This window comes from Dendronephthya gigantea, unplaced genomic scaffold, assembly GCF_004324835.1.
Source record: "Dendronephthya gigantea isolate DGI-Jeju-01 unplaced genomic scaffold, DenGig_1.0 000053F, whole genome shotgun sequence".
Classification (NCBI taxonomy): domain Eukaryota; kingdom Metazoa; phylum Cnidaria; class Anthozoa; order Malacalcyonacea; family Nephtheidae; genus Dendronephthya; species Dendronephthya gigantea.
The window spans coordinates 120,471-144,090 of NW_021163063.1; the positions used below are offsets into that span (position 1 = coordinate 120,471).

At 37.1% G+C, this 23,620-nt stretch overlaps 2 protein-coding genes and 1 long non-coding RNA gene across 3 annotated transcripts; 1 reads left to right on the forward strand and 2 right to left on the reverse strand.

The window, feature by feature from the left end:
• The first annotated feature begins 1,107 nt into the window (after positions 1-1,107).
• On the forward strand, positions 1,108-4,762 carry LOC114529030 (eosinophil peroxidase-like). The gene is made up of 4 exons (XM_028550756.1): positions 1,108-1,126; positions 1,411-1,855; positions 2,574-2,800; positions 3,540-4,762. Exons 1-4 carry the CDS (start codon positions 1,108-1,110, stop codon positions 4,760-4,762), a joined length of 1,914 nt encoding a protein of 637 aa, XP_028406557.1.
• Positions 4,763-13,544: 8,782 nt separating this feature from the next.
• Positions 13,545-23,216, reverse strand: LOC114529162 (leucine carboxyl methyltransferase 1-like). The gene is made up of 11 exons (XM_028550928.1): positions 23,040-23,216; positions 22,051-22,139; positions 21,037-21,158; positions 20,855-20,931; positions 17,244-17,293; positions 16,399-16,501; positions 15,736-15,904; positions 15,379-15,432; positions 14,966-15,057; positions 14,741-14,838; positions 13,545-14,432 (listed from the first exon to the last, which is right to left on the reverse strand). Exons 1-11 carry the CDS (start codon positions 23,099-23,101, stop codon positions 14,407-14,409), a joined length of 942 nt encoding a protein of 313 aa, XP_028406729.1. The 5' UTR covers positions 23,102-23,216; the 3' UTR covers positions 13,545-14,406.
• LOC114529163 lies at positions 18,528-20,540 on the reverse strand. The gene is made up of 3 exons (XR_003687583.1): positions 20,073-20,540; positions 19,848-19,974; positions 18,528-19,104 (listed from the first exon to the last, which is right to left on the reverse strand). It is a non-coding gene; the product is annotated as an uncharacterized LOC114529163 (long non-coding RNA).
• Positions 23,217-23,620: the final 404 nt, after the last annotated feature.

Genomic DNA, 23,620 nt, shown 5'->3' on the forward strand with positions numbered 1-23,620 from the left:
CCATATCCACAAAAAATGCTTCTATCGTCGAACACGCTTTCGAACCAGAATTATAAAACTGATTATTCTTCCAAGTGGCTTTGGTGATTCGGACTTGTCCAAGTTTGACCCGTCACGCGTTCATGCAAGCAAACTGTCCAAAAATCGCAAGTCTCCGTCAACTTTGCACAGAATATTCAGACACGAGTCCCCAAAAATGGAGCGTATGATGTTCAATGAAATGATGGCGGCCATAAGGGTTGACAGAGGAATTGAGTTTGCAATAAACAGAGTATTGAAGAGGGTCCTTCGCAGTAAGTTAATGTTCAACGCTATGTTTGATACAGTGGCGTAGCCAGCACGATAATTAGGTGGTCCATATTCACATATTCATGTTACAGAGGATAAACTTCTTTTCAAATCGATTGTCTTTATAGTCTGTTAACATGAATATATAATATGACCCCCCCCCTCCAATTATCAATGCTGACTAACCCATCTGTTTGATAAACACTTTGATTACGAAAATCTGCCTTGTAAAAAGTCCTCTTTTCAATTTTACAAAAGCTTCAAAAGAAGTGTTCGTGATGTAAGAATATGGTGATGATAAACATTAATGACGGACATGAGGCAGCCATACTATACCACACCATACCATACCATACCATACCATGCCATGCCATACCATACCATACCATACCATACCATACCATACCATACCATACCATACCATACCATACCATACCATACCATACCATACCATACCATACCATACCATACCATACCATACCATACCATACCATGCCATACCATACCATACCATACCATACCATACCATACCATACCACATAACACCATACCACACCTCACCATGCCATACCATGCCATACCATACCATACCATACCATACCATACCACACCATACCATACCATACCATACCATACCATACCATACCATACCATACCATACCATACCATGCCAGAAAATTGTGAGTTAATTCACTTTTTCCTTGCTTATTAAGGAACCGCCATCCATAAAGAGCTCAATCAAGATGAACGTCCGCATGGTTTTAGTAAGTACACTTGCTAAATTCCTCTTTTTACTATCCAAATTCTTTATGCAGCCAAATGCTCGGCATTGCCTCTCGTAAATTTACTTCTAAATTTAACTCCTAATCTACCTTGAATTGAAAATACCTCTCGTTTCGACTCTCGCTTCGTAAGGAGAGTTAGTTGTTTGAAGACGTTGCGACGCTGCTCTCCGGTTATATTGGAACGTCTACCCTCTTGGCCTGACTGATTTCTTTCCATATCGATTGTTTGTTTTCATGCTTATTTAAGCATAAATATATGAATATACACCATCCATTTAAGCTTCCAGCGACGGTCCTATCAAAATTCGCATAAACCAATTAACATAATTTTTTTCAGGTTTAAATGGCGTCGCTCTCCACTGGTCACTCAATACTTTGTTTTCAAGCAAAGCATTACAAAACTTGGCAAAAAAATCTAAGTGCACACCGCGTAGGGAGGTAAAGTGTCAACTCGAGGGGAAATATCGGACAATTGATGGCACCTGTAACAACGTTATAAATCCTCTCTTTGGTTCCGCCCCCCGTATCCTAAACCGTTTGGTTCCTGCAAAATATTTTGACTTTGAAAAACTCAACGAACCCATCGGGTTCCCAGGTCAACATTTGGTCCCAAGTATCCCTGAGACGTTTAAGGTAGTTGGAAAATTCATCCGTCCACAGCCCAAGCCTTCGAGAAGAAGATTAACTAATTCTCACTTACTTATGCAATTTGGACAATTCCTGGATCATGACGTTGGCATTTCACTGGAAAGCGAAAGTTCTGACGAATGCCAGGAAATGAAGTAAGTTGGTGGGAAATAATATTCGAAAAACAGACTCGTGATGCGTTACTTGACGTACTTCGAAATGAGGATCCTGTTTTTCCGGGTTTTTTTTATTGTTGATTGCTGTAGTTTTAGTCGCAGTTCTTTTGTAACAAATGTCACAGCCACAGATTGATAAATCTTTCAGTTTCTTCCTTTCTATTAGAAAACATCAATTTTTTTTATTGTTGTTAAACTGACGTTGCTGCAGTTGTTATTTTAGTTGTTGTTCTTTTGTAACAAATGTCACAGTTACAGTTACAGTTCCGATCCAACTCCTACCTTTCTGCTGGAGAGCTTCACTTCATTTTTCTTAAACTATTGTTGCTGGTTGTTATCTTATTTGCTGTTCATTTGCAACTAATGTCACAGCAATTGCTCCAGCTTCTTCCGTTGATGCAGCTGTGTTGCCGTTGTTAATTTTTTCATGTTTTCTGCAACTATTGTCGATTTTATTTAATAGTTGATAATAATGGTTAGCGTTTTCGTTATTGTTTTGTGGTTTTTCAACTATTAGTCGTGTTGCTTGTTGTTGTCGTCGTCGCTGCTTTTTTAGCTGGCAATAGTTGAATCTTGTTTTTGTTGTGTTGTGTTGGGAACGTCACCCAACAGTCCGTCTGTGTCCAGATTTCGAAGTAGGGGAAAACTTGCACAATAACACAAGACATTAACCCAAGATTTCTATATAATTTTGCAGAAATGGAAGACCGGTCCGGAATTTCGAAGTGCCATGTTACACCATTCAAGGATTCCGTCAATTCAGAGCCCTTCCTTTTGCAAGATCAGCAAGCGAATGTCAGATACGAAATGGTCGTTATACCAGACGAGAACAGCTGAATAGTGACACGTCATTTGTTGACGCCTCACAAGTCTACGGTTCTACAGATGAGCTCGCAGAGCGATTACGGGAAAACAAGGGCAAGGGTTGGTATTTTTTAATACTTTTTATGAAGCATGAAAGGACGTTAGGAAAGTGATGATTCGGTTCAGATCTTCTATCAAGTGTAAAGCCAAAAAATTTTCACTGTCTCAAATTTAGAGGCTACTTGTATATTGATCACTAATTCAAAAAAATTCTGATTTCTGATTGCTAACTGCACCCAACTGTGACAATAGTGAGGTACAGGTTAGACTACCACTACCATGGCCTCTCGCTAATCTAATAAGCTCGTGATTGATTAATCTGTTAGACTGGTTCATATGCCCGCGATGCTTGTGGTAGTGGTAGCGTAGAAGACTGGAGTCAAAACCAAACCTTGCCACTGCCTCAACTGGACAAAAAAATATAGATTTTTCACATTCATATTAACAAAATCATAAATATCACTATTTTATAGTGATTGAGATATTTTAGTTGCATATATAAGCAGTGGCGTAGCAGCCTTACGATTTAGTCATGCTATGCAAATTTTATATTATTATCATTATTCATTTCTTTAGAAATTCATTGTTTTCACAGTCAATGAACAACAAAATATTAGCATAGCATGACTAAATTGTCGGGCTGGCTACGCCACTGTATATAAGTGCATCTGTATTTATGTGTTCAGAGTTTGATAAATCGGTTTGAAATTGCTTCGCTTTCCTTAGTTGGTTATAATAGTTTCAATAGTTTTATAATCGTATATAGGGAACCACTTTAATGAACATTTTTATTCTTCAGGCGGCAAAGGATTGTTGGCTACATCGAATGGAGTAAATGGCCGTTTTCTACCAATTAACACTGAAGAACTGGAAGGTCCAGTTAACCTTTGTAATAATGAGAAATCCGGAGGTAAATGTTTCCTATCTGGTGATGTTCGAACAAATGAACAGCCCGGCCTGGCCTCCATGCACACTTTGTTCGTTCGTGAACACAACAGAATTGCCCGAGAGTTAAGCAAAATCAATCCCAGCTGGAAGAACGAAAAGCTTTACCAAGAGGCGAGAAAAATCCTTGGCGCTGTGTGGCAAAAAATGACATACGTGGACTTCCTTCCAATAATCATTGGAGAGACGCTTCCTCCTTACCCAGGCTACAATCCAAACGTCAATGCTGACCTTACAAACGGATTCTCCACAGCAGCATTTAGATTCGGACACACTTTAATCAGGCCAGCATTTGATGTCCTCGATGCAAATTTCAATCCCATAATGAACCCTTTGCCATTACGTGAAATGTTCTTCAACACAAGTTTCATAATAAAACGAGGTATAGATCCAATACTTCTTGGTTTACTGGGTAACTCATCGGAAAGATTTGATCGAAAACTCGCTAATGATCTCCTGCAACACCTGTTCCAAGAGCCAGGTAGCTCTGAAGGCGGTCTAAATCTTGCTGCATTGAACGTTCAACGCGGTAGAGAGCATGGCTTACCTGGGTACAACGCATATCGACGTTTCTGCGGATTGCGAAATGCAAGAAACTTCCAGGCTACAAGAAGAGAAATCAGAAATGGATGGAACAGAATTCTCTTGCGAAGGCTTTACAAAAAGCCTTCAATCGCAGATTTGTGGATTGCTGGATTAGCGGAAGCCCCGGCTAACGGTGGAATCGTTGGAGCGACCTTTGGCTGTATCATCCGAGAGCAGTTCAGACGATTAAGAGACGGAGACAGTTTCTTCTACAGAAGACCCGGTGTGTTCACAGCCGAGCAGTTGATCGAGATTGAAAAAGTAACGATGTCGAGAATCTTATGCGATAATTTGAAAAAAATCGTTTCTATTCAAAGAAATGCATTCTTAGCTGGTGGAGGAGACGTTCGTCGTGTTGAATGTAGCAACATTCCCGGAATTAATTTCAACGTTTGGAAAGGTATGATTGTCAGCAATGTAAGAAAATCTGATTTAAATAGTTTCCCTTCAGATGCGTTTTTTCCGGCAAAAGTCAGTTTGTTGAAAGATTGAGAGAAATTGGGGGGAAATTATCCAAAATGAGAACATAATTGTCCATGTAGACAGGCTAGGCCTTACGCTGGTCTGTGCAGCAATTTTGAAAGTGGTGAAGTTTCAGCTAAAATGTACAAAACCTTGTTTAGAAATAGATCATTTTAGTTATCCACATTCTTAATATGTGGCGTTATTGCAGTAAAAACCACTCCTAAACCCCCACCTGGCGGCGGCAATCGTCTGAGCATTTACATCAGAAGTGAAAGTGCCAAAGATCCAGGAAGACATGGCAATGGTCGTGCAATTATATCTGTCAACAACAAAGATCATTCAAAACACAAACGTGGTTATAACATTGTTGTTGTTGACGGAAGAAAAGGTATATTCATTATCATTATTATTGTTATTGCTATCGTTTTTGTTGCTGTCGTTGAACCATGGAACCATGGTAACATCACTATCGATATACTAGTACTCCCGGATTGCAAAGACACTCGCTTGCCGTCTAAGTTAGCACTCTAGATATTGTGTTTTGATTGGCTACTTGTCAAACTCATCTGTATACATCTAAGTACACTATCCAAATTTATTAATATCAACGCGACAGCGTTTCAAATTCATTGTATAAAAAAACTCCGCGTTAATTTTGAATGCTTAACTACATTTTGAGCGGTTAGATCCTAGTTAATCCCAAAATACACAATTCAAATTGGCCAATTCCTCTGCCTTATTACATAACTGGCCCCCGAAGTATTAAATATAACATATTTTTATGGAACTATGACAGTTTTCCATGTATTTCCAAGTGAAATGTGCAGAATGTATGTTTTCTTTACATAGGAACGGTTGAATCGTCCGTGGCGTTTGATACCTTTGCTTCCCAGGCGGAGTGTCGTCGCATGGTTCACTTCCTTAGCAAGATACAGTCAGAGTAAGAAATGCAAGATATTCTTGTCCCACTAAGTGGAGCCTTAAAGCTCGCTGTATAAATCAGCTCTTATTTAAGTGAAAAGGTCGATTGCATTGAGATGAATGTTCGATTGATGTGGCTCGATATTTAAAGTATCCTTACTTCAATTTATTTAGGAAGTTCGTTTTTGTTGCAATTCAAAGCGAAGGGTCAAGGCGAATGACGTGCAAGGCTTACCGTGCTTTGGAGAGGATTGGGGCGAGAATACCATTCACCAGCCTCCTTCATCACTCATTTGCACTTCTCGGCTGGTCTGGACACGGAACTCACGAGGCTGTGGCTCAGGTAACAATTAAACACATTTGGGTTTTTCAGTGCTGAAACATTCACAATATAAAGCAGAAAAAAATTCTAATGTTGACCCTGTGTACATAAGTCAAAGACTTCCGATTGGGCAATTCGATGAAACATTGCTCCCTCGGGAAGTATCTCTCCTGGGGTAGCACTTCATTCTGTAACCGTCATGTTGATTTCTGTCGGTTCTAACAACATCTGATTTATTCCTTGTTCATTCATTGCGTAGGTGCGACGCCGTGGTGGTGAGGGGCCAAGTATTATTGCAAAGGTTGTGCCTTTTACCAATCTAGCTTGATAGCAAAAGCCAAAAGGTGAGTAATTTATCGAGCCAAACGAAGAAGCTTAAGAGTTCTATTACCGCGCAATCCGGGGTATTTACCTCCGGGGTATTAACTTTCTCCGGGATATTAATCCTCTTCGGGGTATTTGTCTCCTTTTCTGGGGTATGACATGAGGCTCCCTCATGATGACATGCATCTTTGATCAGCAAGGTAAAGGTTACTTGCCTCAAATCAAATTTTACAAGCATTCAAAACCACATCAAGTAAAACAGCTAATGAACTAATTAAAACAAATATTAACGACAGGTTAACTACACTCTAAAAGCAGTACTAATTTAAAATTGGTCACCCAAGATTTATTTATTTGGACCAACGGTTAAAATATTTAACAAAAAACTTGGTTAAAACAACATTTTTTTTGTTCTTTTTACTAGTAAAATAAAATTGATAAGAAATGAATTTGTGCGTTATAGTTGTAAATCAAATTAGTTGTTTTAACAATATGTTTTTACAGAGTACTATCGTTCCTAAACGATGCTAATGATACGAAACTAATGCTGTTAGGTTTCACATCCAATTTTCTTGTTTTTTAGGTTTAGAAAAGTGAAGAAATGCTGGAATATCAAAATTATTAATGCTTGATTGTAGTGATTCAGATTTCGTTCTAGAGAATATTAAAATATTAAACTTATACTACGTGACTTTGATGTGTCTTAATTTTTCATATCTCTTAATCAGTAGACTCTGTTAATCGAGGATCCAAAGAATGATTGTCGAGGCAGGGTTGGGGTGTATTAAAACCGAGGGAAATGGCTGCATGCTGTTTCTACTATAATGAATGATTCAATTACATGCATGCCAACTTGTAGCAATAATTTGAAGACTTGGACGATATATTACGTCCCTTTTTATTGTTTTTGACGGCGTAAAGACAATAGTTTTCTAAGTGGGAAGTCGATGGTTCCTTTCATGACCTTTAAGAAAAGGATAAAGTAAATTAAATTATAACAGCCGTTCAGCACAAAATCTCGTTGTCTGGTGGTGTAGACCATGGTCTTCTAAGTGGGAAGTCGATGGTTCGAATCCAAGTCAGAATCTTTTTCATAATGATCATTACGAAGTGGACAAAGTAAATTTAAAACTATAGCCGCACCGAACATGATCTCGTGGTCTAGTGGTGAAGACAATGGTTTCCCAAGTGGGAAGCAGATAGCTCAAATCCCTGCTGAAATCTTTTTCGTTAAGATCCTTTAAGAAAAGGATAAAGCAAATTAAAAACTCATTGCTGTTCAGCACATGGTCTCGTAGTCTGGTGGTGAAGGCAATGGTTTCTCAAGTGGGTAGTTGATGGTTCGAATCCCATCTTTTCCGTTTTTCGATCATTATGACCATCGTGAAAAGGGTAAAGTAAATTAGTAAATTCGAAAAAAGGGTGAGTAAAATAAAATAGTATAACAGTTCGACAGAAGTTCTGCTGCTCTAGCGGTGAAGGCAATGCTCTCCCATGCTCCATACAGAGGGTTCGAGTCCAAGCATGTCCGTTTTTCTTCATGAACTTCGTGAATAGGATAAAGTAAATTAAATCACCATAGCCGTTCAGTACAATATCTTGTAGTCTTATGGCGCAGACAATGGTCTCTCAAGTGGTAAATCAATGATTCGAATTCTACCATAACCGTTTTTCATTATGAACTTCGTGAAAAGGATAAAGTAAATTAAATAACCAGTGCCCCTCAGCACAAGATCTTGTAGCCCAATGGCGAAGACACTGGTCTCCCAAGTGCTAAATCGATGGTTCGAATCCTTCCATAATCGTTTTTCATTACGAACTTCGTGAAAAGGATGAAGCAAATTAAATAATCGTTCAGCTCAAGATCTCGTAGTCTAGTGGCGAAATCTATGGTCTCCAATGTGGTAAATCGATGGTTCGAATCTTACTATGACTGTTTTTCATTATTCCCTTCGTGAAAAGGACACAGTAAATTAAATAGCCATAACCGTTCAGCACAAGATCTTGTAGTCTAATGGACAAGATGTTGGTCCCATGTGTCGACAGTCGGAGGTTCGAATCTCGTTTTAGGTAAAAATTTTCGTTATAAACACTACATGGTAAGGGTATGGCGAATAAGTTGGTGTAGGCTTCCAACAATCACCAGTTAGCCTTGTGGTAAAGTCGTGGACTACCAAGTACAAGATCGAGGTATCAGGAACAGGATGGTACGTTACTCATTGCGGTAAAAGAAAAAGAAATGGTTGGTATGTTGTTCGTGACAGGTTTATACTCGGTTAATCTTTGGAAATTAAAATAAATGTTTAGGGAAATCAGGGGGTAGATAGGGTGAATGAGGAGTATATGAGTACAAAAAGACTTAGTAATTGGGCGGCCTCGGCTCCCCGGGGCAAGGGGGGAGGTATAGGTGAGAAAACACTATATAAAATGTTTAAGTCTTTTTGTACTCATTTAAACCTCTTTACCCCTATTTATCCCCTTATTTACTCCTACTTATCCCTACTTTTTCTTATCCCTAACTATCCCCTAACACAATTAAATGTTTGAAGAAAGCATGCTTTGAAAGTCAGGAAAGGCGGGGGAAAGAGAACCCCCCTCAGTCTACTCCTCGCCCAAGGCGAGGGCATATTCGCCCTCTCGCTCTACTCCTCTCACACTCACGAATTCTCACTTTATTACCTTGTTGTTCTCTTTTGGTTTGTCCAGGGCTTGAACCATCGACTGTATACTTGACACATCACCGTCTTCACCACTACACCACCAGTTCTTGTGGTGAAAGCCTGCAGTTTTTTATTTTATTTATCCTTTTATGGAAGGATCTTTGACGAAACATGCTACCTTTTGGTAGAATCTCAAATGAATAAGTACTTAAACTGATGAGTTCACTTTAATCCTCATGAGTTATTAATTTTCTGAAATCTCACACACTGTATCTTATTCGTAGCCTGTAACGTAATATTAGCAATTTGTGTTCTCGCTAAAAATTAATATTACATACAGGTAGTGCAGAGCCTTAAAGAACTATCTCTCAATAAGTTTGTTATATGAAGCCCAAGTGAAGCTAATGGTTACGGTGCGATTGTTTTGTATTTTTAATGAAGGGAAGTCAAAGTAACTGCACAAGAATTAACAATGCATTTCAATTTTCAAAATAGGTTTAAACGAAAAAAGTACAAGAAATAAGAATGTATTTCAATGTGTATAACACGTATAATCATGAGGCAACAAGCATGCACCTCGTACTCTCGTAGATTACATCTAAAATCGCCATTGAAGCAAATATCCAGTTAAACAGATATGAACTATTTATGTCAAGATTTTGTTCCATAAAGAGTCGAAATATTACATGGCCAGAAATTGCGGACATGGAATATGCAGATTGCCGTAGCAAATTTGCATATCTGTTCAAATATTATTCATTTGCAGAACTATAAATTATATTGCGCATTCTTAAATTTAAGAAAAATTTAAGAAAATCATTGCATCTTTGAAATTTGCCCTGGTTGTTTCTTGTAATTCGTGTCATATTAAAGATCCTGAGGTAATATTTTGCTGGTAAAGGTTTATGTCGGCTCTGCATTTTTATTTTATTTCTACGCTATTACGGTTTTCGTTTTATATGGTATTCAACGTGATAAATGACCAAAACTTTGTTTTGAAAATGCAGGACGAATACTGATAAAACATTTTGAAATACTGTATAAAAATATTAAGATTAACTTGCTCTGCAACGAGCAATTAAGGCAAATTATAATCGACCTACCTAAAGGTGTATTTTTAGCGTTTAGTACTGTGCACATTACAGTTTACTATAAACTCACGAAGCTTTATTTTGACACCATATGCAAATTTAGGCGGAAGTAGAATGTTAATTATGTCCGAATTTTCTGGCCATGGCTTGTTTAGCCTGTTCGTCGAATATAAAATAGTAAAAATACGCTAAGAAAAAAGAAGTTCTGTTTAAAAGCGCAATTTCCGCAGTTAATCGCGGTAACAAAAAAACAAACAGCAGCTCTACAATATTACGGCAACGATTTATAATTATTCATTTAAAAGTTCTTCGAAGAAACGAGTAAGTCAAATCGAGAACAATAGCTTATCGAGAAACGATGTTGTCGTCAAACAGTTGTTAAGACGTTGGTCTCTTTAGTACAACGTTCAAATATTAGATTAGCGTATTTTATTTTCGACGAACCGGCTAGCGCTATAGATGAACCCGCGAGGAACAATCTTGAAATAAATATTCAATGTCTGTTTAACTGGATATTTGCTTATTTGCAATTTCAGATGTAATGCTTGTTGCCTCATGACTATCTGAGTTATATGAATTTAGCCGAATTCATATACACGGGAAACTCATCAAAGACGGGACACTCGTCTGATGTGAAGCCCACAGACGGGTTTCTCGTCCGAATTTTCCTGTCCAACTTTCCCGTCTAATTTAAGAGACGCGTAAGTTAGACGGGAATCCCGTTTGGAAGAGAAACTCGTCTTAAATTCGCATTTAGACGGATCAGTAAATCAGACGAGTTTCAGATGTATCAGCACGGTCAAGGACGGAACAAGGGCAACAGAAAACAAACACAGTTATTATCGTAATGATTACGCATTACCCGAACCATGCATCACACGTATACATATTCCACATCCCAATTCACATTCAGACGGGTTTTTACGGCTATCAACATTCCAGTCTCAGTAAGATGAGTATTCGGCTGTTCTTAATCCTTGTACTTTACTTTAACTTCACTTCATTAAAAATACAAAACAATCGCACCGTAACCATTAACTTCATTTGGGCCGCATATAACCAACTTATGGAAAGACGGTGTTTTATATTAAAGCACTACATATCTGTATGTGATATGTTACAAGCTACGAATAAGATAGTAAAGTCTGTAAAGACACAGTGTGTGAGATTTGAGAAAATAAATCAAGAACATTACAGTGAACTCATCTGTTTAAATTGTTATTTTATTTGAGATCCTACCAAAAGGTATTAAGTTTCGGCAAGGATTCTTCCAAAAAATGTTAAGTAAAATAAAAAACTGCAGGCTTTCACCACAAGAACTGGTGGTGTAGTGGTGAAGACGGTGACCTGTCAAGTACACAGTCGATGGTTCAAGCCCGGGACAAACCGAAAAAGAACAACAAGGTAATAAAGTGAGAATTTGTGAGTGTGAGAGGAGTAGAGCGAGAGGGCGAATATGCCCTCGCCTTGGGCGAGGAGTAGACTGAGGGGGGTTCTCTTTCCCCCGCCTATTCTGACTTTCAAAGCATGCTTTCTTCAAACATTTAATTGTGTTAGGGGATAGTTAGGGATAGGAAAAAGTAGGGATAAATAGGAGTAAATAGGGGGATAAATAGGGGTAAAGAGGTTTAAATGAGTACAAAAAGACTTAAACATTTTATATACTGTTTTCTCGCCTATACCTTTCCCCTTGCCCCGGGGAGCCGAGGCCGCCCGCCCGCCCAATTACTAAGTCTTTTTGTACTCATATACCCCTCATTCACCCTATCTACCCCCTGATTTCCCTAAACATTAATTTTAATTTCCAAAGATTAACCGAGTATAAACCTGTCACGAACACAACCATTTCTTTTTCTTTTACCGCCATGGGAAACGTACCATCCTGTTCTTGATACATCGATCTTGTACTTGGTAGTCCACGACTTTACCACAAGGCTAACTGGTGATTGTTGGAAGCCTACACCAACTTATTCGCCATAGCCTTACCATGTAATGTTAATAACGAAAATTTTTATCTAAAACGAGATTCGAACCTCAGACTGTCGACACATGGAACCAACATCTTGTCCATTAGACTACAAGATCTTGTGCTGAACGGTTATGATTATTTAATTTACTTTATCCTTTTCACGAAGGTCATAATGAAAAACGGTTGTGGTGGGATTCGAACCATCGACTTCCCACTTTGGAGACCATTGTCTTCACCACTACACCACGAGATCTTGTACTGAAGTTCCATGGTTTTTAATTTCTTTATCCTTATTTTAAAGGTCAGGATTAAAAATATTTTAGTCCGGATTCGAACCACCCAATACCACTTTGGAGACCATTGTCTTCACCACGAGACCACGAAATGAAGTGCGAAACAGCTATGATTATTTAATTTACTTTATCCTTTTCACGCAAATCATAATGAAAAACAGTTGTGGTGGGATTCGAACCATCGACTTCCCCCTTTGGAGAACATTGTCTTCACCACTACACCACGAGATCTTGTACTGAAGCACTATGGTTTTTAATTTTCTTTAGCCTTATTTTAAAGGTCATGATGAAAAATATTTCAGTTCGGTTTCGAACCACTCAATTCCACTTTGAAGACCGTTGTCTTTACCACCAGACCACGAAATAAAGTGCTAAACAACCATGGTTTTTTTAATTTAGTTTATCCTTTTTACGAATGTCATAATGAAAAACGGTTGTGGTGGGATTCGAACCATCGATTTTCCACCGCTAGAAAAGCGGAACTTCTGTCAAACTGTTATGCTTTCTTGTTTAAAACGCACAAAATTGAATCTTACTCGTAGCCTTAACCTAATAATATCAATATTTTTTCGAGGGAGGAGCATTACTTCGCCATAAGCTAGTTATATGCGACCCAGGTGAAGCTAATGGTTACGCTGTACGATTTGAAGTCAAGTCTGATTTCACAGGTCATAAATTAAAATTTGAAGAAAATGGTAATGCAGATTCATTAGAATGTTTCAACATTTGCCACTTAACTTACATTTTTGTTTTGTTTTTTGTTTTGTTTTTTTATTTTTCCAGTGTTGTATAAAAAATTTAACAAGTTGCATGCAAAAAACGCTTTCTGACTTATTACGGTAACCCCCGTCGGCACTTTTATGTGGCCTGGAAACAAAAATATTTTTTATTATGTTCACCCAAAACAGTTTTCTTCAGTTTTATTACCGAGCAGCAGTGAAACCTTGCCATGTAACTTCGTAAAATGCCTTTTGTTTCCTTGTGCTTGAAATACCGAAGTTTAAAAATACCTTTCGCACAACAAAATTTTGTTACGTTTTAATCATGTACAAGCTTCAAATCTTCTGTGCAAGCCTCAAATCTTCTAAGTATTAAAGCGGGTTTTTTGTTAATTAAGAGTCTAATAGAGATCTTTTTTTTATTTCATGCTTTAGAAACAGGGAAGAAAACGACAAAAAGTTATTTGTGGTGAATACAATTCATTACAATTCATACAAATAATTCCTGGAATTAATCGTAAAATTTATCGATTTATATTAATCGTAAAAATCATAACTATTTGTAACTGTGCTGTATTAAATATTGCACTACCTTACAAGAGTTTGTTGTGTTTGAATGAGGTTCCCCGAAAAAAGAATGAATTTAAGGCCGTATCTCATTGTTTTAAAGTCATTAGTTCGTATATATATTTGTGGCAATTGTTAAATTCCATTGATACGCCAAATGAACTGGCCTTAATGAAAAAATATTTCGATGTTAACTTTCACATTCTCGTTAGCCTTTCACGTTGGTCCACTCGTGCAAGCTCATAATGTCAGCGCCTTTTTTAAAAATTATGATCATTAGCGAAACGCAAAGCTTCAGGTTCTTCTGAGCTTGCTCTACATAGCAGAAACGCGCAAGTAGGAGCAAGTCTGTTGCAGGCTTGCTCCAACTTGCGATCATCAAGCCGATATCAGGATGCGTTCGCGTCGCTTGCTCCGGCTTGATAAAATCAAGTCTGATGCAAGGTGTCAACGGACTTGCTGCAAGTTGTCATCGGCAAACTTGCTGCAAATTGTCATCGGCAAACTTGCTTACTAGGTTTAATTTGACGATTTTGACCAGCGTGTTTCAGCAAACTCGGTCGCATTCCCCAGTATTTTCTTGCCAATCTCTATAAATGTGTTTCTATGTCTCCGTGAACTTCGATGATTCATAAAAACAAGGAACGGTCACGCATAAACTGACACAAGGAAATCTCGATCGGATAACATCGTATGTAGCAGCTATATCCACACCCATGGAACAACTTTCATAAATTTGTGTATTTAACTTTCATAAATTTGTGTAGCAATGCCGCCAATATTACCTGTTTGGCCCAAGAAAGCATCAATGGAAGCCAAGATTTTTGAAACCTTCACAAAGGAAAATACGGAATAACAGTATTAAATCCGCTTTTTTTGGAAGCTCGTTTCAGAAGTCGTTTTCAAACATTTCTCTCAATACAATTATCGCCAATAGATGTGTTTAAAGACGGAAGTTAGCCTGGTAAGTCATGAACCACAAGCCTATTATTCTTTCTGCATATATTTCTTGCGGAAATTGCTATTTTCGGACCAAGAATTGCAACAATTTCTGCGCAAAATTTCAGCATGCCTTCCCCTTACAAGCTGTCTGCTTTAAGTTATGCAATTGTATCAACAATTTACGTAATACACCTCACCTGTCTGACCCTCGTCATTAAATGCCCATGAAATACAGTAATGGTTGAGCAATTGATAAAACAAGTCGACCTCGTCCAGCATTTCCAATCTCTCAATCCTGAAAATGTTTTAGTTAAGAAAATTATTGCCGAAAAAATTATCATTAAATATTACACTATATCTTTCGCCTATGCAGACACACGCATTATGCTATTGTCTTTCGCAAGAAAAAACAATGTTCAAACCTTTGTCTGTCTTCGTATGGCAATCTTTGATATACTGTCGACATGTCTAAAGCGTTTGCATCGCTCCACGATAACCTCTTAAACCTTTCAACCTTTAATAAAAAGACGAATAATTCTGAAGTGGACATGATGGAGGTTCATACCAGAACTCAAAATAACGGTTGAGAGATTTTCGTTTTAAAGCTCGATTTATTAGACTAGAGGGCCAGAAGAAATTGAAGATATGAGTAATAACATGGAAAACGTCATCTGACATTGTCTTCTAAGAATATCAGAATATGGATGACTTTAAAGAATATGGATTTTTTCTATACGGGCAATATATTTAAGTTACTTTCTATCCGTTTGCAATCATTCTTGTGGAAGTTGATCTGTTCAAAAATGAAACGAAGAAAAAGAACAATTATACACACCTGAGAATCTACAGTTGGACACGCAAGTGCTCCTTGAAGATCACATTGTCTTCTCTGAAAAACAAAATGAGTTGAAGAACATAAACTATGTTATTTACAAGTTCCATACCATGCGAATATTTGACACTTCCAAAAATAAAATAAGCATTACATTCACGGCAATAGAATTGGGCAATTCATTTGCATACATTCGTGTATTGAAGGAGTTCTTTAGATATTTTGGGAAACGATTTCAAAATGAATGAATTGTATAATTGGTGTCTCAAATTAAAGATACATTAAACACATTGAGAGTAACCTTGTCGCACACTACCAGTATGACTACGACAAAAGAGTGGTTATTCCCAAGTTTCCCACCTTGAGATTGTTTATCATCACTTTTCCAAATGTATCATCCATGTTAACTTGCTCGTAGTTCAAAAACACGGCATTTTTGAAGCTCTCCCCAGCCCATTTTATGACGCACTCGGCCTCTTGGGGATGCAGGTACACCATGACACACTCCATGATGAAGATCGTGGGAAGACTGGGGAGCAAAATAAATGAGGTGTATATTAGTTCAATTACTTCAATATACTGTAATAGCAGTCCTTGGAAAGTGTTTTGTACATAAAAAAAGCGTTTATATATTAAAGGTCCATTTATACTATGCGATTTGTCGTATACGATTCGTACCCTGGCGTATGTGAACGTGTGAACACGTATACAATCAAGACACTTTAAATTTCACCATGAACAATATGAATGAAGATTGTGGCATAGGCCTCTTTTTGCATCCGTCAGAATGATAATTGCACACAACTTATCGTGCAGTCTAAATAGGCCTTGAAGATACATTAGCCCAGGCCCGGAGACCAGAAAGTTGACATTTCAATGGGAAAAAGACGATCGTATGATGTATTACATAAGCATTTCGGCAGTCTCAAAAACTTGTGATGTTGGTTTTCCGGAATAATAACGGGCACCGCATTGATCAAACCATTAATCTTCTATAGAAAACGCAAATATAATTTCAGGTACCTTTTTTCCAGTCCTCGTGCTGTGAGTTTCTGGTCCAGTTCACCGACATTCCTAAGGTCACTGGCAATCAAATGATAATCACTTGCACTGATCCCATCAGTACCTACAACAATACATTTTGGACATTGTAAGGGACGTATTCTGCCTTAACGCGGAGGAAATGCCGGTTCAAAAAATCCGCAAATTTGTTTGCCCTTTTCAGAATAAGCCAGACAGAATGTCCAACATTCTAATACTTCAAGTAAGTACCTAAATAATCTACCTTTTTACCGGTCTGGCCGTTTTTACCTTATAAAGGAAAGCACCCAAAGTCTTGCAAAGTTTGCAAATTTCTGTATACTTTCTATTACGCACGGAAATGTTACCATTATCGGCTCAAATGTGGTACCTAACAATTTTTGTGCGTTATACAAACATGCAAACTTACATTTTACATCATTTTGCAACAGAATTTTGCCGTTTTAGTAATTTTAGTGAATGAAAGATTTTATTCTGTCTAATTTCAACTTTGGTACTTGCGATCAATTCCGAAACGTACAGTTTCAAACTTTGTCTTGCTTTTTCTCATACACCGCAATCTCAAATTTTCAGCGTTTTTTCATAAAGGCCCGTTCACACTTGCGATTTTTGCTACGATTGTGCGATATTCGTCTTTTGATAGATGTGAACGAGTGAATTAGTTACTGATGTTCAAAGAAGAGCTCCCTGCATTAGAGCATTCGTAACTAACTACTCGTTCACATCTACCAAAAGAAGAAAATCGCACCAAAAATCGCAAAATCGTGCAAACGGGCCCTAAACGGGCCTTAACATATTTTAGATTAGATAAGAAAGACCGACCATACCATATTGTAAATCTTGCTCGTTAAAATATGCTTGCAAAGGCTTCCTTCGCCTGTTAAGGGATGTGAAAATGTAATTATTTAACGAGGCGTTCAAATCTCGTTACTGTAATATTTATAAGCCATATTTATCTAGATTACCGGCGCTGAGACGAGGCTTAAAGGCATAAACAAGTCAGTCAAAAAAGTCGGTCTTAAAGATATAGCCCTAGAAGATTTTATCTAAACACGCGTGCTTAATTAACAATGGTTCTAAAATCCGAACAAAAGTTATGATGGCTAGACTAACTGGCGCCAACTGCAACGGCTTCCAAGAAATGTATCAAAACGTGGCAGGCTTCAGTTTCTTATAATTTAGTCCTAATATTATGCTGCAAAAACAAAATCCACTGTTTAAATCTATCACTAGCTATTGCTATATTAATAAACTTTTGCCATGCGTTTGTTTTTAATGATTTTCGATGTTTTTTTTTAAATATATTTTAGTCAACCGGTTTGTTTTTGAATCGAACATAATACACGCGCCTAGCCGTCTAGCTCTAAAAAAATTCCAAAGAACAATATCATTTACTTCAGAAAATAGGGAAACCACTGGGTAATTTAATAAAGTAAAGTACTAAAGAACAAAAGCAACAACGTAAAACGGAAAGGCAAACGGCAAAATATAGCATAGCAGCTGTCATTTGACAGGAGTTGGCTAAGCTAAGCAATTATTCTATAAATTTAAAACATAAATCATGCTACCTTTGGGAATTAAATGAATTCTAATCGTAAGGCATCACCGTTGCAGGATTGGAAAATCAGTGAACACTATTTCCCGATTTTTTGTCTCAACAATGAAAAATGCAAATTTTCAGGATAAACTAAGGGTAGGGATAACAGTAAAAAAATTAAATTTACAGGGGGGCTTCGCAAATACGCTAGTTTGATTCATCTCGTCATTTGAAACATTTTGGTGTTTGTTTCATCAAAATCGGTAAAGGCAATCAAAAGTTATGACAGTTTAAAGGTCGGAATTTTAGGCCAAATTTTGGAAGATGCGTAGGTGTAAATGTGTTACAACTAGGTGTTTAACATGGCACCAAAATGCGCGACTTTTAAACTATTCTTTTAACATAAAAGGGTATAACTTCTAGAATTTTCATCCAATCACCACGAAATTTTCAGAGTCGACTGGTTGTATGTAAAGACACATTACGATGTAACAATCGGACACTTATCGTTGCCATGGCAACGATTATGACGTCATTAAATGACAAAAAAGCTTACGAGAAGTGCAAGTAGATAATTTATGACTTATAAAATTTATAGTAACGTACTCTATGACATATATACATCAATTTTGTCATAATTGTTCAAACAATGTTACAAAATTGTGTTACCATGAAAACTTGATGACGTCACAACGACGTCATTGTAAGTTTACAGTTTATAGTAACCTTGTATTACTATATTCGTATCCTGAGCATTATAATGAAATATTTCGACAATTTTGTTACTTTAAGCACTAAAAAATTCAGAATGAACTCCACATGCCTGTTTCCATGACAACACAACGGATCCATGACGTCACAGATGATGTCACATTATTGTAAATTTATTTATTTTAGGCATTCCACATAGGAAAATAATTATTTTTACAAATAATAATAATAATAATAATACCTTTCAAAGATTTAAACATAAAAACTGCTGGACTATGTCTATGTACATGAAACTGGACTGCTTATCAACAGATACATTTTCCTACATACTGTTCTTGTGACTCATTTACTGATTCAGGCTAAGCCTAAGGATCCATAAAATTGAAGCCATTAACACTTTCAATCCATGACCATGTTATACAGTATGATAGGGATGAATTCTAAGAATAGAACAATAAACATGAATTAATTAAAATTATTTTAAAACATTCTAAAATCTGCCCATTTAAAAAGTGAATTTTTAAGAAACTAGTAATGTCTACTAATGAGTAATGTCCTTTCATGCCACGCAAAATTGGGCATATTTCGTGTTACAGTGCCAGTTATCCTTCTTAGGGAACTTAAATATTTGGGTTAAAAACTCTTCACATGCATTTTCACCTGTATTTCTCATTAGGTTATGCTTCTGCTCATTAACATGATCAACAGCAGAATGAAATACTTTTTAGTCAACATCTTCATTCTCTTTTTTAATACATAACAACCATGTTAGCAGAGTACTCCAGGTTAATTAATCTTAATTTTCCCTGTAATCATTTAACTCTACAACTAATTTATTAGTTATCATGACTGATGAATCTAAACTATTCTTAGTCTGGTTTGCATCACCTCCCAGCAAATTAATTAGCATTTCAGCAGTTATACCATACTTTTCACATTCTTCACCAATGCCGAATGAAATACTGTTTACTTGATAGATATCTGAAACAATGCTGCACCTACCATGTGGACATTTCTCAATTACTCTGATAACTTTTCGCTTCAGGTTGCTTATATTTAGGTGGGATGATGTCATTGTCCAGTATAAGAAGGCTTTTTTTAACCATGTCACCTTGGTTACCCTCGATACAACTACTGATTTCAAATATTTTTGACAACAATTTAAAACAAATTTTATTCTCACCTTTCCAGCCAGGCTTCGCCCCATTTCCCAATAAGCAAACGCAAATCGTCTTCGTTAAAGTTGCGACAATTTTCGCATAATGCTTCTTTCACAGTGCTCAATGCGGTGGCGAAATTTGTTCGGATTTCTATAAAATTCCAATTTAAATCCGGAGTGATCTCCGCTTTCTAATACTAAAATATACACATCAAATGAAAGCTTAAAGTCTAAATATTTCGAATTTACCTGATTCTTCTGACATTTCGCACCAGAAAATGTTTAAAAACACAAAAAAGCGTTGTTTTTCGCTTGAAATAATCTTTCCAAGTCAAAAACTCGAAAGAATAGGACATTGGTGGATAGCTGAGGTTCTCCTCTTTCTTTTGATACCAATATTGTCCCATATGACCCCAGAGATCACTCCGGATTTACGTTTGAACACGACATGTCATCGTCGTACGCCGGTGCCGCATGATTTCGATGGCGTCGCGATACTCAAAATTCAACTTATTCCATTGCAAATTAAATTCTTGTTTGAGCTTGTTGGACTTTTAAAATTGTCTTGTTTTTTAGATCTATCCTTCTTTAACAAACACACGAAAAAATTAAATCAAAATAGCCTTTAGTTATAAAGTTATCTTGGGTTAAACATGGGCTATTTTCCGTTCGAAATTAGCCAATTCCAATAACAGGCCACCGAACGCGCGCGGTCCCTACTAAGGGCGCTGTTGTATTTCAGTACGGATAGATTACTGGTATTTAGAGTGCTTCAAGAACTCTGCATTCAAGTATATGGTTATTTACATCTGCCTTGCACGGGAAATATGGTTTTATCGCTATATTCTCAACGAAATACTCTATTTCAATTTTAAATATGACCGGTCTGACCATTTTGGCCGCTTAATGGAATGCGCACTAAGCAATTTCCGATTAATTTATCTTGAAAAAATCAAGACAGTCGGTGTCGCTTTTTGTGACTGAGAAAGGCTCCCTGTATTGAAATTATATCTATTAAAAAACAATTATACCTTATAGCCATACATTTTCTGCTTGTAACTGCACCAAAATCAACTTCATAAAACGTCTTTGGACTTCGGCAAGCTTCCTCAAAACATGAAAAAGTTATTTGTCAATAACAGTAGCAAATTTCTTACTGTAAATCAAGCACTGACAGTAGTATCATATATTAAACATTAAACTTGTTAACTACCTTTAACTGCCAATAACGAGTATCGAAACCAGACCCAAGATTTATAACTTGACACACATTTTTCGTCAGTTCAAGAAACTGCAACAAAATTGTCTCAATCCCTTTAACCCGAGCATAATAACCTATGGAAAAAAGAAGCCAAAATATTCACCACCTTATGTTATAAATGATTTAGTCCGAACTGTGGTGAACACACCCTTCACCTATGTATTTGAGTATTAATATGCCTGGTCAGTAATTTATACCTAAGGACCTTTTCATATGAGAAGGGCCAGCCAGGTTTAGCTGGCCAGGGCTAGCTCGCTTTTTCTGGCCTGCTTGATATGTTTTCATATGAGCTGGTTAAAGGCAAGAACTCATTTAACCTAGTTCCATTGAATGCAATTTTACAAATATACTGAAATAACATGTGAAGTGGGATTCTGGCACTGCCAAGCTAGCCCGGCTAAACTGGGCTGACCTGTCTCATGTGAACAGGCCCTTAGTTCCGTCTGTTGCATACACAATAAACCAATTTATACTGTCAGGTCAGTCTAATCCAAACTACTTGTTAATAACAGTTAATGATCGAGCCCTAGAGTTTCCATTTGTTGTTGTCAGCCACAATACTTAACATGTGAGGAATATGTAATAGAGTTTAATTTGTCTCTGTGACGAGTTATTAGGAAAATTTACATACAGTATACCACTTCAAGAAACAAGATGAACATCTCAACTTTCACACCCAAAAATTGTGAATGTAATAACAGGTCTATTTCAAATTGTCTTGTATATTTCTGGTATACTTCTAGTTTTGGGGGGTAAGACTACACACAAAGTTTACAAGGAATTGCCTAATTAGATGTGAAAATCTCAAATACACCAGGTAAACCTGATTTTCTGTTGAGCAGTACTGCATTTCTCTGGGTACATGCAGTGCTGATTTGTGAGCTTGTCGACAATGCTTGAACCCCACTGAATTGCACAACGCTACATATGAACATGCTAATTATATAACAGTTTAATTAAACTAACCTCTGTTTATTTCTGGAGCCTTTCTTTCGGCATTCTTCACAAAATGCTGGATGTAATTATCTTGCCAGTACCCCAGCTGAACAGCAAACCTGAAAATCAGCATATTTTCTTTAAAAAACAGTACCATATGATATAATATATAATAATACATTATAATATTACTTCACAAAGAATTTACAGGCAAAAACCTGCTGTAGATAGTCAACTGTTAGCCTAATGAAAAATGATGTCATAATGTTAATTGATGTCTATTCCATGTCATAGTGCATTGTATGCCAAAGACACCCTGAATTTTAGTATAAATACATTTCAATTATGTTTGACTAACTCCACACCAAAGATCAATAGCATAGGCTATAAGGAATGCACTCGGGACTCTATGCCTCGGAATATTTATGGAATGTGCAAAAGCATTTGCTTTATATAAAGTTGAAATGAGAAAAATCAGTTGGGAAGAAATCATAATTATTACAGAGCAACTATGTAGAATACCTGGCCAGCCAAACTCTTAACAGTGAATGCCATACAGAACTACCTTGTTTTATGTTACTTAATGCATGAATTGATGAAGTGGACTTCCACCGAACAAGATTAAACACTATTTTTATGCAGGGTAGTTTGATCCATAATGACTATAAACTAAAATTGATCATCTAACAGATTTTTAACATAATGCACTATTGGCCTGGTATTCCATAATTGTACCATTATTACTATTAAGAAACCTCTATTTGATGACACACACACGCATACACCAGCCACACAGCTTTCATAAAATGGCTCAGCATTTTAGTTTGGCATATGCAACTGATGCAAGTCTGTTATAGCAACTAAAGATGGTTGTTTATTACCTTTGTAAAAACATACAAGAATGCACTGCATTGAACATAACTACATAAGCTTGTGAACGGCAATTATCTTAGACAACGGGGCTAATAAATGATTTGTGTACAAGTTTATTAAAATTATTTCCAATATTTCAACTGTACCTTTTGCAAATCGATGCATCGTCGTTGGTCGCTATCACCCCGTCATCTTGAGAATGCATCATCGTATTTGCATTAAAATCTCTTCAATTCAACATTTAATTTGATGGTTTATAACTTCCAGACAATCCAGAAAGTCAAGTCAGAGGCAATATTCTCATCAACCACCCAAGTGACCCAACATTTCTAAAAATTCTGGAATTTGAATTCCGAATCCGAAATCAAAGCTGAAATTCTTCCCACTGCGAGCCTGCGTTAAGAGGTAGCCGAGTGAATTACTTCATATAAATATTGTATACCGGGACTGTCCACACGCGATTTCAACAATCAAACTCACTCGTTGTGTGGGAAGTGTCAATCACGTCGGAATTTATTTTCAGGGTTTTGCTCTAAACGCTCCAATTGGTTAGAAAAGGACTTTCAAATGCCACACTCAATGAGGTTGAGTTTGAGCGAGCTTTTCCAAAGTATGTCCATTGTCCTCTGTCCATTGTCCATGCGGCATGCTCCTGTGTATGTCCACGAGGCATATCCCTCCCCCCCCCTCTTCCCCAGTTCCAGCGTAAATGCGATGTCAATAGAGG